Source organism: Triturus cristatus, chromosome 8 (assembly GCF_964204655.1).
Source record: "Triturus cristatus chromosome 8, aTriCri1.1, whole genome shotgun sequence".
Taxonomy (NCBI): Eukaryota; Metazoa; Chordata; class Amphibia; order Caudata; family Salamandridae; genus Triturus; species Triturus cristatus.
Window position 1 is genome coordinate 358,030,264 of NC_140591.1, and position 23,021 is coordinate 358,053,284.

Genomic DNA, 23,021 nt, shown 5'->3' on the forward strand with positions numbered 1-23,021 from the left:
AATACTGGGCCACACCAGTATCAGAAGTGTGACACATTCTTTCCATAGCTGTCAACCTGTAACCAGTAGCCAGTCTTGAGTTTTCCTCCAGCAGCACCTGAACCCACATTTTTTTTAAAACGACCACAAATTCTTTAGTGAAAGGAATGCATTGGCCATCTAAACAAATGTTAAAAGGTCCAATGCCTATTACCAAAATCCAGTGTACTTGTATCCCTCACAAAACTGTTGCCTACCTTTGAGATGTGTAAATTATACTTTTGTTTTTAGTTCACATCATCCATGTGTTGAAAGGTGTGTATTTTACAGGCTCTCTTATTTCCCCTTCTCTTCTTTGATGGTTCTCATTTTGATATTGCATTCTTCTCTACATCTGTGTACTTTGGGTGTGATTTGTGCCTCCATCAGCATACATCTGGGCCAGGGAGTGCTTTATCAATTTTGAATTCTATAATAATAATAATGAGGAGGAAAGGTGTGGCCTACTAACTCAAGCTGTCACTTTTGGTACCGGAGGACCCGGGTTCAAATCCTGGCTGCAGCCTCAGCACCAGACTCAACACCGTGTGATTCCTGTCAAATCACTTACTCTCCCTCTGCCTAAAAATGGGAGATGAGTGTAAAATGCATTTGTGTGATCTCCACTTGATGTACATAATGTGGCACATCGTCTCCCAACCCCTCATGTATAGATGTTCCTTTACATGTTCATGCTCATGCTGTATGCCTCATCATTTTGGACTCATTGCAGCCTGTCGATGAGGGATCCAATAAGTGGCTGAACTGCACGTGATAAACTTGAGGGGAAATCAATGGTGTCCTTTGCAGGAGTTTGCCTTAATACAGCAGAGAAGCAATCTGCAGCATTTCTTGTTTATTGTGGGAGTGTGCAAAATTTGTGTACTTTGCTTAAATGTAATTACACGAATTTTCAGGGAAATCACACAAAATTATATGTAACTAAGCAAAATGCAAATCCGTTGTTTAGCACTATGGGGCCTATTATGATGTCGGACACCGTAGCGGGATGTAATCCGCCCGACTACTAGTTGGGGGATGTAATCCGCCCGACTACTAGTCGGCAGCTCCACCCGCTGAATTAAGATGCGTCCGCCTTATGGGTGGGCGGAAACATCAATTTTTCCATTGCAGTTTGTGTAGCTGCCGGAAAAGGGCCGCAGCACAAGCTGAAATGGAAAAATTGATGTTTTTAAACATCCATGCACCTTGTGCCAGGCACCATGCGGTGCCTGCCACACCATGCATGGGTGTTTGGGGAGGCACCATAGGTGCCCCCCAGACACCAGAGCAGAGGCTCAGGGAGACTGGGGTCCTGCTAGGGGCCCCCAAAGTTCCTTTCTGTCTGCCTTTCTACAGAAAGGGACATCGTAATCCCTACAGCGGTGCCCTCAGATGACTCCGACCGGCGAATCGTTATTCGGCAGATGGACTACTTCAATGAATGTCGGTGGGCGCGCCACCGATGGCCTGTCGGTGGCGGGCCCACAGACATCGGAATGACAGCCTGTATTTTAGTGCAAAATGCGTCCTCGCATACTTTTTTAATGCAAGGGCACTTTAGGAGCTAAAACATTTTCGAACAAAAAACACAACTGCGGTGAGCACCCACTCGTGTTCTGGCTGTTCGCATTGTTCCCGGCCTTCGCACTATAATTTTGCCTTGAATGGTTCCATAATTACACAATGTGGCATAATGGCATAATCTCAGCAATTTGACCCAGCAAGTGCAATTACCAAATTACAAAGAGTATGCGAATTACGCCTGCATAATTTAAATTTCACCTGGGTTTAGTTTATTGTTTACACTGTTTTTATCCTGCTGCAGCTGAGAGTGGAAGTAAGAGTGACAGGCTGAATGCATATTCATTTTTACAGAAGTCACTCTGCAGTATTTTAACAATATGTTGCCTAATCCCATTTTTCTCATTCTTCTTGGTTCTTTTCATTATATAATACATTTTTGGCAGACCAGATTATTGCAGATCATGTTGTTCATTAAACTGGCTCGTGGCTGATAGAATTTCCGTGCCCTGCTAGTTCTGGTGGCTGAGGGTGTGCAGCCAGTTCTTCACATGTTTACTCCTTCATCTAAGAGATGAACTAAGCATTTCTCTCAGTGGTGACTATCTTAGTAGCAAGCCTATGACAGTATTATGGACCAGATGTACTACGAATAATTTGAAAACTGTGGTCACAAAATGTGCATCAACTTTTTCAGAACTGATTTAGAGTTTGTGAAGTGACATCCTATGTACTAATAGGTCGCTTCGCTAAAAAGGAAATTTTAGTGAGTCACAGACCGTCGCGCCTTCTGAATATTCATTACACACATTCTTTAATCACACAATGATTAAAAATGTAAGTTGGTGTGATTTGCCAATTTTGTTAGGCTGCAGAAGCAAACCCATTCTCTCACACCAGAAGTATCTACTCATAATAAAATTTCACACACATGTTGGAGTTTGCATAGTTTTGTCTACTATATGGGTGGGGTCACAGTTGTATACGCTGCCACTAAGGTTTATGGGGTCTTTCATGCACCCAATCATCTGTCTTTCTCCTCCTCTCCCATCATTCTGGAAGGACTTACCTTCAAGGTCTAGCTGACACAAGCTGTTTGAGTGACCTTTAATGTTGTCTGCTTATCCTTTAATATTTATGATGTTTACCACACAGTGCTTCACTGACTCTTCATAAAACGTAAGCACTAGAAATGCATGTATAAATAAAGAAATACATGTGTGTGATAAATATAGTTTCATTAACTCAGTAACCTAAGGTATTATGTGCAGAACAAACTGTGCAGAGATTTTCAATTCACCAGCAAAATAGAAATCTTCTTCCTTGATTGCTTAACAAACTCTTCAAAAAAACAATTTTTCAGGCCTTCTGTAGTCATGTGATAAAGAAAGGAGTGGTCTTCGCGGGTGATCTGAGGATATAGCAATCATTTTAGCTTACCATACCAGAAGTCAAACATCCCCAATTCCCCATGATGCATGGTTACATGGTGAGTCTGATACCTGAATAAATCAGAGGAGTCATTTTGCAATTTAATGGTTTAAAAAAGAAGCTTCCCTGTGGTAGGCACACTTGTCTATTGGATCTTTTCAAGACTAATATGATGGGGCTTATGAGCACATTAATTCCTCAACAGATGAAGAGCCGACAGGCCTTCGCTGTTTAATAAAGTTAACCACCTCATGGGAATAATTGTGCTCCCAGGTTGCTCCCAACAGTCCTGATGAAGACTGCCTTCAAGGTTTTAATAGGCCTTTCTCTATCTTGAGTTGAAACGTCGACATCTTCATTCCGATAGCCTGAGTTAACTATCCACGGAGGGACAGTACTGATTTGAACACTGCGCCTGTACATTATGGATGGAAAGTGATCTATCCTACAAAGAAAAGGTGACAAACAGGCTAAGACTCCACATGTTTGTGGTTTCAATTTGTTGTATTTGTATTTATAATGTATTTTTTCTGATTTCTTTTCACTTATGCATGAGCACTTCTTTCAAGCACTTGCATTTCACACCATGGAGCAACCGCTTTACAATAATAATGTGTGTGCATATATATATATATATATATACATATATATATATATATATATATATATATTACCTACTGGCGATAGCCAGTAGGTAGTTATAGTTAGGACCACGTTTCCATAGGAAAACCTCAACATTCTATTTTGAATAACTTTGGCGCCGGTCGACGAATCCTCGCGAATTTCTCAAAATAGGTGGGGCGCTACGCTCCGCTCCTACCCTGAAAGTCTCGGGGGGATTCGTCAAGCGGGGGCTGAGATAAAAGGGGGGTCCCAAAACGCGTTTTTCCCATGCATTTTTCCATAGGACCTTTAGAACGAGCTACAGCCCGAATGGCTGAACAGAATTACTCAAAATTTGGCAGAGAGGTAGTCCCTAGGTCAAGGAAGTGCCTTTTGTAGGTTTGGTGTAAATCTGTTCAGTAGATTCTGAGAAAATAGCCTTTAAATCAATATATATATCTGAGCCAGCTTACGGTACGCTTACCGTACGCTTACGGTAAGCGTACGGTGGCGTGCGCGAGCGCGATTCTGATTGGCTCTTAGATCTTAGTAAACATTCGAATCGGCCGAAACCAGGAAGCGGCGGCCGCCATTTTGTCTCTCGCACTGAGAGAGATTTTTAAAATCGGAAGCCCAAAAACATGTAAAGGGGCTGTTTTGACAACTCCCTCCCACATAGTCATGTGGAGGGAGTCCCCAAACATCCCCCAAGTGCAAAAACGGTTTTATTTTTTTTTCGGCAATTTCGCGGGGTACGCTTACCGTACGCTTACGGTAAGCGTACGGTAAAAAAATAAAAATAAAAAAAACACTATCCACACTTACCCCACCCCCTGTGCTTTTGGTGGCCGAAGGCCACCAAATGTGCTGGGCTTATTACAATGGAAAAAAACACTATCCACACTTACCCCACCCCCTGTGCTTTTGGTGGCCGTAGGCCACCAAATGTACAGGGCTTATTATAAGGGAAAAAAACTTAGCATTTAAAAAACCGTACTAATTCACTGAAAAAACCATAGGTTTCACACACGTTATAGTTAGGAATTAGCATTTAAAAAACCTTGCAAATTCACTGAAAAAACCATAGGTTTCACACATGTTATAGTTAGTGGAAATTTTACTGATAAAAAACCAATGAAATTGCCCCGTTATAGTTAGCGCAGGCAACTATAACTCACGCGACCGCAATCCTCTGCTGATGACATATGTGTCTTTATGAAAAAAAAATATTTGTAATATATGTATAGCTAAAAATGTATGGAAGAAGACATGGGCAAATAAGTGTCTAAATACAGTATTAGCATCAGCAGAGGATTGCGGTCGCGTGAGTTATAGTTGCCTGCGCTAACTATAACGGGGCAATTTCATTGGTTTTTTATCAGTAAAATTTCCACTAACTATAACATGTGTGAAACCTATGGTTTTTTCAGTGAATATATATATATATATAATTTCAATACAAATTTGAATAAACGTCAATTGAATTTCTGTGTTTGTGTGTTGTAATTGTGATACACTCTTCCTTCTATTTAGAAATGTTACGTTTCCCTGTCCCTTAGCTTGAGGATGTTTGACTACTGGTAAAGAGTCAGGATAGGCTCATTTGATTGCTATATCTTAGTTCACCCGTTAGGACCACTCCTTTCTGTATCGCACTGTACCCAGGTCCTACGGTCTACTGGGATACCCCATTGTTAAGTAATGTTCTGTAGTAATGTGTCATAGCTGTAGGGTAGCACCTGATGACTGCTGCTTTACTTCACTTTATGAACGTGCAGAACCTGGTTTACAGACATGTAGGAAAACAGTATATAGGAGAAACATATTACTATGCCTGTTGCCTTTATTTACATTTATATGATATTAATGCTTCTACCAACATGGAAACTTTAAAATCATGCCCACCTTGGAAAGGTAGCACGCACTGTGAATTCTGAAGGTAATGGATGGGGCTAAAATTGAACAAGCACTGGCGATGCAAATAGGTTTGGCTTCAAACAAATGTTTTAAGGTAATGTGAAGCAATACAAGTGAATAGCATGGGAATAGATATGCATTTGCGTAGAAGCAAAGAACTGTAGAATAATATCGGCGTTGGTTAAAAGGTTACGTGACAGTTGCACTGTCGGCAGACCTTAAAATCCATGTTGGTTAATGACTGCCCTTCCTCTCATCTGTGCTGCTGCCAGAGAAAACAACAGAAAGCATCTAAGGCACTTTATTACCATTCCAATGGCATGTGTGTGCCCTTGAAATTTCAATGTTATGCAGCTGGATACATAAACTAAATGATTAAAGCTGTGTCGAGGGCAAGCACTTTCATTGTGGAAGCAAAGAGCTTTTGCTCAATCAAAACATATGTACCTGGTCCCAACATGTTTTCGGAGCACTAACCCTCTCTTGTGATGCTCACATAATTATGTGGCGACAGCTACGCTGTCAAGCCAGACCATATAAATAGGAATCTAAATGAGGGAAACACCTGGAAAGTTCACGAGGGTGATTGTATGATTACTTGGAGCTTATCCTGATTATTTTGAGATTGTGCCCCCACAATGGGCATGCGGTCCTCTGTGTTTATATTTCCAGCTAATGCATGTATTGTTGGGGCAGTTTAGGAAAGTCAGCCTTGAAGGGATTAGAGATGCTCGCATGCTTTATTTCAGACATGTTTGAAGCCTGCTAGAAAGAGTTTTAACTCCATACCAGCGTTTATACCAACACACTCAGTTCAGCTCATAAACTTTATTCGGGTAACTTAATACCCATAAAAGCACAACATCATAACAAAAAATAAATAGCAAAATGGAGGATTGACAGTACACGATAATCAAACATTTGTAATAATATAACTATAGCATTTGATAAGTTTGATGACAAATTAAAAAAACTTCATTGGTAATAAATAAACACACTGAAAATAAAATATTCGTCCATTCACCCAAACCTATACAGTGACCCATCTACTCATGCACTCACACTCAGTCACACATCATCAGTACTACCAATCCATGTCTTCCATCTTTGGACACACCCATCCACCCTTCCATCAATTCATCAATAAAGCAATCCACTCACAGGTGTAGCTGTTTCTGAGTTGTGTGTGTTGTGTCTGTGCTTGTGTACATTGATGCCTATATGTGTTTGCCTGTGAATGTATCCTTAAAAATATCATATAATTAAATACAGCCAGTAGCTAACAAATATTTAAAAATTATATGACAATAAGCCAAAATGATTGATAAGTCAATAATTGTTGTTAAAGCAGTGAGGGAGAGGAAGGAGGGCATGAGAGTCCCGATAGCACTCCAGTGCTTCTAAATTTTGCATCACATCAATTATTAAAAACAGGGGAAAGAATGTGACTGAAGCTAAGAAGCACCAGCCCCACTCACTGGCCTGGGTTGCGCAAATGGTCCCATCAAACAGACGTTAAACAATGCCCACCATACCCATGCTCAGTATGATTGCTTTCTCTGTGTGTACTCTAAATTATATTGCCCCAGTCTCATATATCGTAGGCAACACTAAACCTATAGAGTACACTTATACCATTGGTCTCGTCTCTAGGCAGGGATAGCAGGTGTTTTTTGTGAAGTCTATTTCTAATGTACTTTTGTTTACAGTCTCTTCTGTGGATTTTAGTTTAAATCTTGCACATTAGGTTGTGTCTGGACTGTAAACATTCTTTTTTTTATACCTTTCTTACGCTGCGGGTTGAAGACGTGGACACAATGCTCATGAAAAGGTCTTTTCAGTTGTATGTACAGGAGTTACACATCCTCCTTTGATGCTATTTACAACAATTTGATTTCTTATTATAGTAGCCATTTTAATACTTAATATTTTAATTATGCATAGTACTCTGGCACCAATTTTAAGATTGCCATGTATGATACCCCTAAGGTTTCCTCTCTTAGTGTGAGGCCTAGTAGGCCTCTTCTTCCATCTTCAAATGCGCCCCGGATTTCTGTCGGCTGAATTGACCCTTAATTGTCACCTCCAGAGGGCATACGTTTTAAACATGATAATTTGGGTCCACTTTCTCTGGCAGGTATTCAAATTTTCTACGGTGCCACTTACAAATGACTCAGCAATTACTCAGCAATTACTAGGCCAAACACTACTCCCTCGGACAGCCCTCATGTAGCTCTGATTTCCTCTTTAAGGGCACCCACTAATACCTCTCGTCCAACCAGTGCACACCAGGGTTCAGCAATATGGTTCTCTCCTCAAGGAAACCCAAACTGTTTGCAAGTTTTCAGCTTGATCCTCTTGGAGAACCAGTATGAATTATTTGATTTGTAGATGCTTCGATTATGGCCTTATCAGTGACAGGCCTCTAGTTAATACCCTTCGCTATAGTTCCAGCTTTTGTAGGTAAGGGCCCCAGACAATTTTTAAAGATCCCCTTATACCTGGTGATTCAGGAGATCTTTGAGAAAGCCCCAAAGACGAAAGTGCAGTGAACTTATGACAAGTAAAATATATATACAAAATATTTGAACTTGAAGATGTGCGTAGGACTAATTTGTAGGGCTGGGATCTGATAGTACAGATATGAAACAGACCCACTGCTGAGGAATACATAGAGTTAGCTTTGAGCTCACCTATTTCAACCAATGGCTTTCTTCAACCAGCCTCTTTCAACCATTAGCTTGAGACTTAGGGCCAGATGTATCAAGGTAAATTGCTATCGCAAACGCTGAAATTCTCAGAATTTCAGTGTTTGCAATTTAGCTGTGTGCAATTCAGGTAAGTAAAAACCCACTCGAAAAATAAGGAATTTCAAAATTTGCGATTCCCTATTTTGTGCAAGCATTTAGAGAATCGCAATTTGCGATCCCCTAAATGCTATTCAAGTATCCATCGCAAATTGCGATTTTGCTGTAAGGAATAGCAATTTACCACCAACTTCAGGTTGGTGGTAAATTACGATTTCTTTGAAAAATGCAATTTTAGGCATTTTTCAAAGTGCCATGTGGCACACATATATGCCCTTAGGGCATGTATGTGTGCCACATGTGCACACATGCACATTTCAGGGGTGCAACAGGGTGTCCTTTAGGAACCCTTGCAGCCTTGAAATTGTGTGCGCAATTTACGAGTACCTATTGGGTAATCGCAAATTGCGTACACAATTCCCATTAATTCCTATGGGCTTCTTGGCCCATAGCAATGAATGGGAAGCCATTCCTTATTTGCGACTCACAATTTGCGATTCAAAAATAATGAATGCGTAGGAATCACTAAATATTAGCAGATTCCTACATACATTGCATTTTATAACAGCGGATCGGTAAAATTCACTATTATACATCTTGCTCTTTGTCCTTAACGTTCTAGTTCCGGCCAGTGGAACATTTATTTCTCACTTAATGCTAATGGCTGTTAGAGTGTATTCTTCCATCTCCATTTAAAGCTTGCAGTGAACTACAACAAGGGACTACTTTGCATTGATTGCCCTCTCTGTCTGTTCCTTCTAGTTACCTCCTATGCGTCTTGTTCTGTTCCTCCTCTCTGTTAGAAATATATATTTTTTAATTCGGTTCACAATAGTTGTTCGTACTTGTTTTGTGATTTTATTTGGTGCTTAAATACACCACCATTTATATTTATTCAGCCTTTCTCTTTTGTACTGTTTGTAAAATTAGAGGTGCTAGCATACATTCTATGGTAATTATATGTATCTAATACCAGCAATTATTTAATAAATGAGCTAGCATAATGATGTCTAGATTTGAATTTGTAATTCTCTTGTTGTTCCCTCTGGCTTTCTCTCTCTAGTGGCTCCTTCCTAATCCCGTCTGCTCCTAGTTACACCATCTTGACAGCTTCTGCTATTTGTAACTGGGACTGTTTTTTTATTCCATACAAAAACGAAAGGGAGGCTCCACGGAAGACTCCCTCGCCTTCTATATCATAGTCTTTTTGTTTCGACTCCCTTTCAATCTGAACTTTATTTTAAATAGAAACAAAAAGAGGATAGAATTGCATACAAAGGAGTATTGCATAGTGTCTACATTTTGTTAGCTAGTTAAACCCAGATCTATAAGCTTTGGCAATGCTTGTTTAAAGTTGTGAGGGTGTCATGAGTATAAACCATCACCAGGGAGGATAACTATTGCACAGACCGCTGATCCAGTTTGTTGTCATAAGATGAATCTATGACCCCAGACTTCTGTGTCCCATAACTGGGATAAGACTTTATTTGCATAGCTTCAACAGAGACAACCCTCTAGATATTTTGTACGTTACCATGATTTTATGAGTGTTTATCTGAGCCCCTGGACAGATGCCTCATAAGAGCCATATTTCAGCACATGTCGAAAGGCATCTGTGTACAGGGCTCTTTCACAATTTACAGGCTGTTGTTCAGCAATCTCCCGCAGCAAGTTCTGATCCAGCCTGCTGATGAGCTGGCTGACCTTTGGCACAGCGTCCATGCTATCAAAGAGAGGCTCCAATGACCGGCGAGCTATTTATGGAATGCATTCCATACACAATGCTCTTATTGATACATAAATTATTCATTTCTAGAGTTCAGTACGGATTTCAACATTGCTAACTGGGCGGATGGACATAGTGTCCTGGAGGAAAGGGGAGAGTGGAAACCAGAGAAAATTGGGTTAAAAAAAGGGCTCATTCAATGAGGTTTTCAAAAACTGAGCCGCTTGTTGGTAGGCAACATAGACGTGTGAAGATGTGAGAAGGTGGATTAGTAATACCCACAAGTTTAACGTTACTAGTTCTTACAGTAGGGTCCAGTGTCTCAGTGGACGAAGGCGTCCACTCCAGGGATCAGTGTCTGGTTTCCCTCTGGTTACTAGTCAGACTGCCGGAAGGTGCTCTTAGCCTTTGATCCTGCAGAGGTCGCTAAAGCAAGTACCATTGAGCCGAGTAACAATAAACACCCATTACCCTTTTTAGCTGAGATGAAAGGTGCCTTAAAAGTTTCAAGCGTTTGACACGTTTCTGGTAAATAAGACCATATATATATGTATATGAAAGTTTATTCGGTGTTTCCTATCAGGCAAAAGTCTATTAGTCAGTAGGTCTACCAGGTCAGCAAAATAAAATCCTGCCTGAGGCGGACTAAAGCCCGCTGTGCAAGCCCTTGCCCTTTCTAACCTGGACCCAGGCCAAGTCCTCTCAAACTCCACACTAGTCCCGCTGAAGGACGTCATGCATGTTGCTGCTTGACGTATTGAAGGACTTAATTAGTACAACCAGATCATGTACACTGTAACCGAACTGCACAGGCTGCCCCTGCCGGCAAGATCACCTTCAAGACCTGCTGGATTAACTACAAAGCAGTAATAACCAGTCACCACCTGGCCAGGCAGAACCTAACCTTGCCATCTCATAGCCAAAGTGCCACTACAGAAGGTACCACATAGCCAGACCTTAAATCAAGGAATGGCTAAAGGAAATGATCAGAACACAACCCCTCTTAAGCTATACAATAAGGGTCTGAAACAACATTCATGCGCACATAACTCCTGTAATTGGGGATGAAGCTAAAAATGCATCTCTTCAAAGAGCTCCACATCCGACACCGATAGAGAACCACTAGCTCCAAACACGGGGCAACAATAAAAAGACTACATTGTCCCATTTTTTGTACATGACAATGAAACGCCACCCCGGCCCCCCATCTGTCAGGTACATTTAATTTAATAGTGTGATACCTACTTCAATGTACAGCCCTCTGTCGCCTCATGATTCAGGGAGCCAAACTATACAACTGCATAAAGAATAATACTAGAAATAAACTAATAGTCATAAGGCAGTCCCCACTCCTCAAGGACATATGTGTTATGGAACGTGCTTGCCATCATAGGCTGTTCCTGCCCTGGAACTGAACATCCAAATTAATCCTTCTTTTATTTTCTGCCTTAAAATGCAATCAAAAGTTGCTATCTAGTTCACCCAGCAAGGACTCGTGGCCCTCAAGAGTATTGTAAATAACAATGTCTACGATTATATAAACTGCAAATTAGAATGATTTGTGTTCTAATTATGAAATACTTCCCATTACTTTATTTTATACTTAACTGTTATTTTGGATTGCAGTCTTAATGTTGTCCATCATTAGACAAATATGAAAATCACAATTCAAATTAGACACAAATCCAATTATTTCCAAAACAGTGATCTATTTCCAGTTTAAATTTGTTTTTTATTTAGGCTAAACATTCATGTAGAAAAGAGACTGAAGAAGATACATAACATTAGCAGGAAGAGTAATAACAACAGTCAAGATGTCATAAAATAAGGGAGAGAATAAGACATTTGATAGATTAGGAAAAAGAGCACATTTTTCAGATGTTGTGGAGTCGGTAGTAGTGGATCCAGTGGTGGATCTGGGTAACCGAAGAAAGGTGAGTAGAAAAAGAAAGAGAAGTCAAAGATCACACAATTTGTAGCAAGGGGAGAGAAGAAAAGGAAGAGGAGGATGTCATCTAGAGATAGGACCTAAGAAGGTGAGGGAGCACAAAAAGAAAAGTATGTTAGTATTATTCAACTGAAGATCAGAGCGTGCTGAGGCACCCACAAGGGGACAGCAAGGAGGACAAATAAAACATAATCATGAAGTTGGGACATGAAGGAAGAACATAAAAAATATACGCAAATCATGAGCATCAAGAGACAACAAGATCAAAGTACGAAATGAGAGAAGCTGAGGGTGATATCAAGGGGAACAATACAGGTGGACAGAGCAGTGGGAGGCACTGAAGTGAAGAGGAAGAGAAGGTGAGGTATCACCAACCAAAGATTGTGCCTAAGAGATATGCCACACTAGAAAAGAGCTGGAAAAGAAAGAGATAAGAGAATGAAGTCACCAACATCGAAAACAGAAGAAAAGTCAAGAAGAAAAGAAAGCGTGGACTAGAAACTAAAGCGAAGAGAGCAGCAAGCAAATCAAGAAGTTGAGAAAGTAAAGGACGTACTCATCGATAGGGCAAATATGCTAGTCTGTCTATCTATCTGACTATCTGTCTATCTATCTATCTGTCTATCTATCTGTCTATCTATCTGTCTATCTATCTATCTATCTATCTATCTATCTATCTATCTATCTATCTGTCTATCTGTCTATCTATCTATCTATCTATCTGTCTGGAGTGAAATATATAGTGATATTAGACATCTCCATGCAAGCCTTTTACCTTCAGCCCATGAAAAGTGTTCCTTTGCTTACATGGAGCCAATTTGCATTGTAAAAAAAATGCAAAGCACAGTGCCAACCTTTGGCCTGGTACTTGAATGCCCATCCACCCAGCACTTGTTGGAAATGCCCCATTGCCAACGGGCCAGTGAAGCAGGTGTTATGGAGGCACATACTGGAGAGAAACAGTGCTCAACGTCACCTTTTGTAATTGCATATTGTCCAGGATTCAATGTGGTTTCCGTCCACGTGTATGTTAGTGCGTGCCTGAGAAAAGAGCTCTGGCAATTTTAATGATAGCAACATGGCCAAGGATATTAAGCACCCAATCAAGCATGGCCTTTATGCATTTAATATATCTTAAACTGGCTTTGTTTGCCGTCGCATTATAAATTGAACCTATATCTTCCCAGAGGCTCCTATTATACAGCATGATTTTTTTTCTCCGGAGGTTTATATAGCGCGAACCTTACCCGAAGGTATCAGAGCGCTTCACATAAGCACCAGTTGCGTTACATAAGGACACAATTATTTTTGTTAGGCACGGGGAGAGTAAGTGATTTGCCTAGAACCACAGGATGTTGAGCGTTGTTGCAGAGACTTGAACCCGGTTCCACAGATTTGAGGTCCACTGCCCTAGCTGTTAGGCCACATCCTCTCCCCAACGATGATTATGCACAGGGGCCTAAACCAAAGGTCACACAAGCTCAAGTATACAAAGCTGGCATTCCCAACCTGCTGGCATAAGTCCTGAGTAAGTCTCCTTACAGCACGTGATATTAGCCTAAGAGGAAAATAAGCAACCAGAAAAAAGGCCTTGCGGAGTCTATAGATCTGGCATGCATTTTGAGGCCGCAATTAAATATTTTAAGAAACGGCTACTGTAAAAAAACCTAAATAAGCAAGCAATAGCGAAGCCAAAAAGTGAGGACTTGCCAAGTGTGTTGGTCAATTTAGTTTTTATTATAGGAACAATGCCATAAATAAGTGGCTACAATATGCTTACAAAAAAAACATTACACTGATTTAGTAGTTTTACTAGTTCATGTTTTGATTGACTAAAAAGTCTTCAGTTGTACCATGGATGTTATTATTATTATTCTTAATATTGCTGTCGTTATTATTTTTATTGTTATTAATAATGATAGTAATAATATTATTAATAGTTTCATTATTTGTACAGACCAGATTAAATCACGACCTAATCAAGAACAAAATCCTAGGCAGCTACAATGTTACAATGTCACTTAAACACTTTATAACAGCAACTAACAAAAGGGGATGGAAAATGAAACACCAACTAACTAGGCACCCAAAGTGCAGATAAAATCAATAACTGCAATTGAAAGTTAATAGGAAAAAAGCACTTTAGACCGGCTTTGTCACTGATTTGAAAGGAACTATTTTTAGATGGAGGCGAACAATGTGCACAGCCTGTGTGCAGGCCCCCAAAGTGAAGAAAGCCAGTGGGTTAAGTGGACTGACCTGCTGCTTCGTGCTGTTTCCTGTGGAGGGCGGAAGCAACATGTGAATGGCAATTTCATGGATTAATCAACGAAGCAAACTGCAGTAAGGCCCCTCTCTGTGTGTATTTTATGTAGGAGTTTTTTGGAATAAGCAAGAATCTGGTTAAACACCTGAAGCTAGTCTCGAAGGCACAACTACAAAATATTGTTTTCAATAAACAATGCATTATTGAGGTAAAGAATTTATTATGTCATAATTCAGTGAACTATTACGATGTAAAATAGTCCCTTTTAAATTGCAAAGCTCACTCAATTGTCAATTTTCGGTGTATGTGCTTAAAAACTTCGAGATTGAATCAGTGGCATCAGATTTTTGTTTCAGGTAGACAACTAATTAGAATTCATAGCTTCTTTCAGAAACCTACTGACTCCCTAAAATACCACCGGTAACAGGTCTAATGCAATAGTAGTTAATCTGGCCTCTAAAGCATCCTTCTCTTCACTCACTGCATATTACACGAAGGCTGAGGATTTACAATGCATTGAACAATAAAAGTATCCCTTTATGCATTCACGACAAACTAATGACTTAAATGATGTTCAACCCGGCTGGTCCCACTACACAATGTAGCTTATATAAAAAAAAAATTCAGAAGAGGAAGGCACCAACCTCACTTGTCTTGCACTCTACAAAACACGATTAAAGCCATTTACAAATTGGATTTGTGTTTTTCCCTTTCACTCCCCTACCCAGAAATTAAATTAACTTTTTGGGAGATGAAGTCATAAAAATTAAATGTTTTGCCTGCAAAGGTGAGTATCCATTTTTTTGAGTTTCTAGAACTTCCATGCTCAGAATTGTGAATGAAAAGTATACTTAAGACCAGCATGGAAGCCTATACTTAGATGCAGTGATGGACAGAACCTTCTTCCTTCTTTATTTTCAAATTTAAAAACAAAATGGGAGACTGGGCAGCCAATCGGAATTGGAGACATGCTAATCTGGGCAACGGGAGTAGAGTGAGGGGCTTACGAAGGCGTTCATGAAAATACTGGCCACAGATGCAGTCTATATCCCCCGGACATCCAGTGTCTTGTTAGGGAGGGATTTGGCTTGCTCTTGTTTTAAAAAAACACCGAACTAGAGCCTTGGGTTTCTAACTGCGGTCATGATCACTGAGAGAGACGATGCTCACCCCGACATCTAATGTAACATACAGGTCACAAGTTTGAATGCTGGCAAGACTAACTCAGCCTTCTTATTCTGAAAAACATGGACCAGCTTGGAGGGGGCACCCAGGCTACATCCTCCTGAAATAAAGTAGAATTAAATAAAGTATTAAGAACAATAAAAACAAAAGTTTTCATTAGCATCATCATTATGATCCTACAAACTCAGATTTTAGGACTTCAATTATTGGTTGCCTCTGATTTTCGGGACATTCTACTGATGTTCCACATCTTTGGCCTAATCTTCCCACAGATAGTTGATCAATTTCTAGCTATCTATTGTCTTGTTGAGCTCTGTATGCACAGGTTATTCTTTTCCTGTAGCTACATGTCTTGAGTGCCAAGAGTTTATTTGATTTGCCTTGCAGCGCTATAATATGTTCAGTAGAGAGTCAGAGATTATTAAGCGGGTTGAGTGTGAGCTGCATGTTCTTGACATGTGTTCCAAGAATTAGTTGTTCACAGAAGCTGCTTTCCACACCAACTGCTAACCCATTCTGTAGTCGCTATCTGTCCTCAAAGTGCACAGATGTGGGACACAACTTCCACATGGTCAATATACGGAATAGAAACCTATAGATTCTAAACTGGACAAAATGAGTGCCAATTAGTGGGACATTATTAATTGCTTACGTCCCATGGACAAAAAAGAGAAATTATGCAAAAAATTAGAATCTGCTTAGTTTTGTCTGTAATCCCTGGTAAAATAATGTCTCTAAAATGGCAGTGCCACCTCTGGCCAGCCAAATTTGCCTGTTGCCTCCTGCCCAAATAACTCAAAAGAAAACAGTAATTCTCAGCATACAGCTTACCATGCATTCCTTCTCTACTGTTTTTTTCAGTCATCTGTGACCCTTAAGCTGTGAAACTGACTTGAACAACCAGGTCTCACTCACTGTCTGTCAAAAGTCTCCTACACTGACCACACCTTCATGTGTTTCCTGTAAGCATTGAGGGTGCTTACTTATGTTATTGCCTGTGTGACCAAGAAAATTATGTGGCATTTTGATAGCTAGCTCCAAACTAGTAGAACGCAATATTACAATTTTTTGTATTTTAATTTGTGAAATATTGCAAAAGTCCATTAAAAGTTCACACGAGCACTTTTAAAGAGAACTGTGGTTTGCCACTATCTCGCAGGAGTTTTGTTTGCAAGGGTGCACCTCGCGTAAAAATGTCTCAAGTAATACAGATAGGAGACTGGTTGAAGCAGATGAATGGATTTCAAGAATTTCTTTTATTTTCTAATTTTGCCAACAGACTTTACAAGCGATTTTCGAATTTTGACAATACCTAGAAATCATGACCTGGAAAGCAGAGCTGAGAAAGAATAGCTCCCATTGCATTTTTACCCTATGCATACGGCCACCGCACAAGAAGGGCTTAAGCCAACATCCCATTGAACTTGCGCAAGCCAAAGACGAATGGCTGAGATGGCTCTAAAGATCAAAAGAGTAAGGTCATCTCAACAGGTTCTCAATTCTCAGACATGTCCACATGGCCCATATAACCAGTGGACCTATTAATATTTGTAGTGCACGCTTTATCTTAAGTGGATTGAAAACACTTTCTACAAGTTTCACTGTGTGCTACACTGATCCGTATGCTGCCTCGCATACGTTATGAACATGAATCTGAAAGGCCAAGTAACACGACTTAAAACCAGTGTGCGCTATCACCAAAATCTACGCAATAAAGTTTTCAATATTTTGTACATTAATATCAAACTTTTCCAGTTCCTTTTATCATTATTTGTTTTAATTTTCACAAACAATACCACTATTAACATTCAATAATGTAGGTCCAATTTATGAATCAATTCCACATGCGCTGCTTTTTTTCTGCAGAAATATCACATTGAATCCTAAAACAATGATTTGTCGTTGTGCCCAATGCATTTCGTGAACTATTCCCTTCTTCAGGGACTCATTCGAGGAATCCAAAATTAATGTGGCTTGACTGTCCTTCCATATGAATATCTTGAATTGTAGCATGACTCCAATCTTCTGAAGTTATCGTCGTCTCCTCAATCAAAATTCTAACTGTAATCAGCTGATCAATTTTCAAGAATATCCCGCCACATCTTAACCCCAACGGTCTGAAGACGCCAGATGTTGGTAATAGTGCACACTCTGTTCAAGTCGTGTTACTTGACCTTTCAGATCCATTTAGCCAGTGGCACATTGTCCTTTAAGTCATAAAAAAACACGTGTTACGTCTACAGAAATAGGTGCTGTGAGGCACTCCTTTGGAAGGACAGAGAAGGGACTTGATCTCATTTTTTGGAATTTAAAATTTATCATTTTTAATACAACTTGTTGAGTCTATTGAGTAATAGAAAGCTGTACCAGACTTAGGGTCTAATTTCTGAGTTAGGCGGGGCTGGTAGTCCATCACAAATGTGATGGATATCCAACTGACCTTATCACAAGTGCCATAGGATATGATGCACTTGTAATAAGGCAGACGGGATATCTGTATCATCTGTGACGGAATAACCCATCAACCAAATGCTAATTCAGGCCCATCGTCTGCACTTCTGTAGGCTGCAAAATCCACAATTTTCCTGGATAACTAAGTGAACATACTTAACCAGTTAGTGCTGACAAATTATCTTATAGCTAGCAAGGTCTTCGTAAGTCTTAAAGGTGAATGACCAGCAAGAGTGTCATGTGGTGCTGATACGGTTGATCTTTAAAGAGGAAGGAACAGGTTGTATCAACTTATGAGAAAATAAAAATAATTATATAACGGTGAGGTGAAGCCAAAACATTGACACTTTTCTTAATTTACCAAAGTTCAGTAGGCTTCCGGGGGTGGGGGGGGATGGAAATTCTGAAGAAATTCTGAAATTCACCTTTCCCATAATTACTGATCTGGATTAGTGTGAGAATGGACCAAGATGCGCCATCAAAGCCACTGGAGGAGGATTTTGAAAATCAAGACTGGTAGGCTTTCCGGTGACCTTCCTCCTATTTGCTGCGCTTCAAAAAAGGCAGCAGACATACAAAATCTTATTTATGCCACGGAAACGGCTGAATTATAAGTGGGTCGAAAAATGTCTACTCCCTAACTAGTGTAGTGTGGCGGAAGAGGAGAGTTATTCGTGAACTAGAGAGGTATGGCCTAGGGTGTTCTAATGAATTCAAGGTGAATGAATACCTGAATTTTTAGAACACATACCGGAATAAAAAACACATAAGAACAGTGATGGAGCAAAACTGAAAAGTGGATGGGAAAACGAATGCAAACACAAACTTTTTCCTAACGAAAACAGTACCCTTGAAGTAGAGGTGTAGTACAGCAACATCTTTCACTTTTAACATAAAAGCAAAATGAATGATAAAAAATCATAAATGTGATTTGGACTACGCGAATCGCTATTATCTGCTAAGAAACTTAGCAGATATATTAATAGCATTTGAGAGAATAATGTTGGGAAGTGCTGTCTTGCTGTGTTCAAATTGATCACGTAGTTATGCATGAAAAGACACTGAAAAATGGAAGGTGAGCAAAAGCAAAACCTCGCACTTCCTAACAGACTGACAAATCATAATGAAGGAGAATTCGAGAGGGCGGAGTGCAAGTCAGAGAAGACTGCAAAACATGGCTTGCAAATTATGCTCGTGGCTGCCCAAGCTGCATACACAATAGAAAGGTGAGGTAGAAAATTCATTGTCATCTTACCACGCATGTGTGCAGCTGACGGCTGGTCCCCGCTACCACCCGGAACGCTTGTTGACAGCTCTTCCTGGGATCGCTCCCGCGCGCCCAGCGTGCTCAGCGTGCCCAGCCGCGTGCCCCGGTATAACGTTCCACATTTCCACTGCCTGACTTCACGCAGCACTGTCTGTGCTCCGGCTCTGACTCACTCGCCTATATTGGACCCACCCGCCCTTCCTAGAGCGCCCAAACGGCATCCGCCACTGGTTAATAATTGACTTCAGAATGGGGAACAATCGCGCCTTATTCTCCGACTTTGTTCCCATTTATCTTGCATCTGCACAGAAGAGAAACTGCACGCCATGGGCACCAACCTCTCCCGAAAAGTTCACATGTTTCACAGATGCATCATTAAGCCTACTTTCCCTTTAGGCCGTCTGTCTGCTAAATTCTTGCATAACGGTATAATTCAAGATGAAATAATCCTATATAGTGCCATGTTTTAACGCCTTCCTTAAATGCCATGGTGCCATTAAAGCTCTTAAACCTTAATTAAGCTAATAAGTGCCATGTTCAATGGCCTCCCACCATACCTCACTAATGGGCTTCACAGGGCGTAAATATACGCAATTATGTCATCATCTATTGACCAGACAGGGCTTTGCATACCAACGAAGCATGGCAAAGCCAATAGGCCTGACCATGGTAAGCAAACAGTGTTTATTTCTTTTTTGTAGATATATGCAACATACAAAAAGAATTGCCAAAATATTGAAAAATAAAGGAGTAGCTCAGCAGCCCAGACTCACCAGCACTGACAATGAATTGTGCTCTCTTTTTGGTGACACATGTGACCAGGCAAAACGGAATCAGTGCAAGATGCCCACAGGATGACGTGGGCAGACCGATTGCTCGATTCTGCATGCTGTGGTGGGTGTGAGCAAAATGTGAATGACATTTGAACAGGCCAACTGATAAAGAGCGCTAACCGAAAGCCCATGTATGTATTTATATATGTGCATATTTTTAACTGGATTTTTTTTTTTTTAAAGTGAGGCTGCTTTAAAAGCTAAATCTGTTTCTAGGCCAGACCTTAGACTATATGGCCCAAAAAATATAACTTCACAATATCCTACATAAAGGCTTAAACTTATTTAAGAGAACACAATCATTATATCTGCTGAACCTAATATTTATTTATTTTCTTTTCGCAGTTGTGGGTAGGTCAACAAAGCCTATACGGTTGTCAGACAGCTGAACAGGAAAAATGCCATGAAAGAACAGCGCCGAATGATAGAAAATTGTCAAATAAGAAACATGTTTAGATGACTAAATTCAACACAGAGAATCATAAGGTTCTGGTATAGGTAGATACTAGAAACAATGTACAGAAATGGAGAATGCAATCGAAAGGAAGACATTATTAGAGTAGTAGTTCTGTTATAGTACTTTAATCACTAGAGTTTAACACAATTACTCTGGCTTCCCCAGCAAAGATGGTACACAACCTCGATAGTCACTTCGACTGCAACCGCTCACATGAATCCCAAGTGACAAAAGTGTCCAGCACATAGTTCGAATAGTTCAGTAATCTTAAGAGCCTTAGAAAACCTCTACCGTTTATCAACTCTAATTGGCACATTCCAGTAGTAAATGGCTTAATTCAGTCCAGGCGTGACTACGCAAATGCCATTTATTTGGCTCTACTATCACTTCTTGGCAAACTAATATGGGGCATTTCCAAACTTGAAGACAAAAGAGGTACGGTGTTCCTAGGTGGCAAGTTGGCCACCTGGTGAATACTCAGAGTGGTGGGGAGGTGGGAAATCCCTCCTTTCGGAACTAGGGCCCTCACACACCCAGCGAGCTAGGTGTCATGCTTCATCATATGGGTCTGCTCCTCGTCGAGCCGGTGCTGCAGTGCTCGACGGGCACCCATAAAGGATATCTCTTAATCTGAAATCTTTGCATTGGCCACCTAGTCTCTTCAAGGTGGCATTCAATGCCCTCACAATCATGCACAAACGTCTACGCCATCACACCTAGCATTCTTCATGCCCTTTATTCTCACTCTACCAGCCGAATAGACTCTAGGTGCAGCCAATTAGTTCTTGCTAACTGTGCCAGGAACAAGAGCAGATAAGTTTGAAAACGGGTCATTCTACATTGCAAGAGGGAATTTATGAACTGCCTCCAAGCTGCCATCCATGCATCCCAATTTAGATAAATTCAGGAAATCTACCAAAACTTGGCTCTTTAATTGGTAAGATCAAGCTCTCTTTCTCGCTACAGACTCATTTGTTACCTACTTAGTGCCAAGAAGCTCAACGAAAGTGTGCTATACAAAAAATTAAACATAACTGCAAGTAATATTATAAATACAGTACAGTGAAAAAACTCTGCACAAATTTAACAGTTATGGTACAGAAGTTGATATGAATTAAATCACAGGGCTGCTCCGTGCTACTCCACTTGTAGAAAAACACACGGTGGTGAAGGGTGTGAGAAACAGAAAGAGTGAGTAACAGATAGACATCATCAAAAGCTGGCGAGGAAGCCATGAGCATTCGAGTCCATAGCGAAGGAAAGACAGTTGGTTGATTGTTGTTAGCACTGAAGCAGTGAGGAAGCTCCTTTGGGACGGTAGCAACAAGCAGTGGGCGTTCTTGAAGAAGTACTTTCTTTGCTCAGAAGTTCAGCCGTAACTACTGCCCACAAAATACATTGCCAAAGCACGATTTAAGGCCTCCAATTTCTTTGCTAGTGTTTATTTTGATAATGAGTGTTATATTCCCTGACTAAAAATTAATGCATTTTATATATGTCATTCAGACACATGTTTGCTGTCTTGAAAGATCAATCAAAAACAAGCATAAGTATTTAATCATGCAGCACAATATCCTTGGTGCAACATCAACTGCTGCATGGCTAAACACTTATAATGTCCCAAAGGCGAGACCTATTGGCTATGCCAATGCTTGTCTACTTTTCTATTCAGTAAGTTTAACCTAATTTATTTTCTTTACATATTTGTATTTTCTTTAAGCTTATTTGCTGTCTACACTAGCATGATATTTATTGTCACGGGCATTCATATTTTGATAGGTTTCTATACTTATGTATTTTCTTAATTCTAAAATTGTCCATTTTCACTTGTTACTTCGATTAATGTTATCCAAATTATTAGGATTGCAGTTTATGTATGCACCCGATTGTGTGTCTTGATTGTGATTATTCTAACATTCTGTAGGGATTTTGCTAAATTTGAATTAAATTATCCATTTTGGAAAAGGGTTTGGGGGTTGACTTCTAGAGCATTTTTTCACACACAGGTAACACACCCTGCGATTGGGTGTAGACTGGGCAAACAGTCATTCAACCTTTCCTTGCACAGGGACCTACACCTGGCAGCACAGAGCTATCAGAGACAGGAAAATGGGGTGCAGGTTGTAAACCAATCCGTCCCTGCAAGGAAGCCGCCACAAAAGGAGGGGACAGACATGGAAAAGGAACTCTGTATCTCCGTGAGAGGCCATGGATTGAATGGGGGGGGGGGTTCAAGAATCGTTACTGTGGGGAGAGCAAGGCAGAGGCGGGAGTGCAGGTGCTAATGAGCAATGTGGCATCAGCCAAACTCTTGCAATGCACCTCGAGCTCTGATAAACTGTATAAAGTACTTTCATGCCACCTAAGCGCATCCACAGTTCCAGTCGCCGTGCCTGTTCTCACCCCCAGTGGCCGGCTCCGGTGCCTCGGAGTGCAGGTGCTGCGGCTTGGCCTGCTTGCGCCTGGACATGATGCTTCCAGCCGCATCGGGAGCTGCCCCCCAGCAGCAGCACTGCCCCGGCTTACAGCCGTAGATTCCACAAGTTGGGAAGTTGCCCCCTTCACCGGGACCGCGCATGTCAGACTAA

General features: G+C 40.6%; 1 protein-coding gene across 3 annotated transcripts in view; it reads right to left on the reverse strand.

Annotated features, from left to right (window-relative positions):
• The window catches only part of STARD13 (StAR related lipid transfer domain containing 13), an 802,429-nt gene that overhangs the window by 224,667 nt on the left and 554,741 nt on the right, over positions 1 to 23,021 (reverse strand). Inside the window, exon 1 of one of the 3 annotated variants that reach the window (XM_085621691.1) lies at positions 19,132 to 19,292. The exons of the other annotated variants lie outside the window; for them this stretch is intronic. Coding sequence (XP_085477817.1) covers positions 19,132 to 19,138 — 7 coding nt within the window. The 5' untranslated portion in view covers positions 19,139 to 19,292. Of the gene's footprint in view, positions 1 to 19,131; positions 19,293 to 23,021 lie in introns of those variants that run through there. 3 annotated transcript variants of the gene reach the window in all.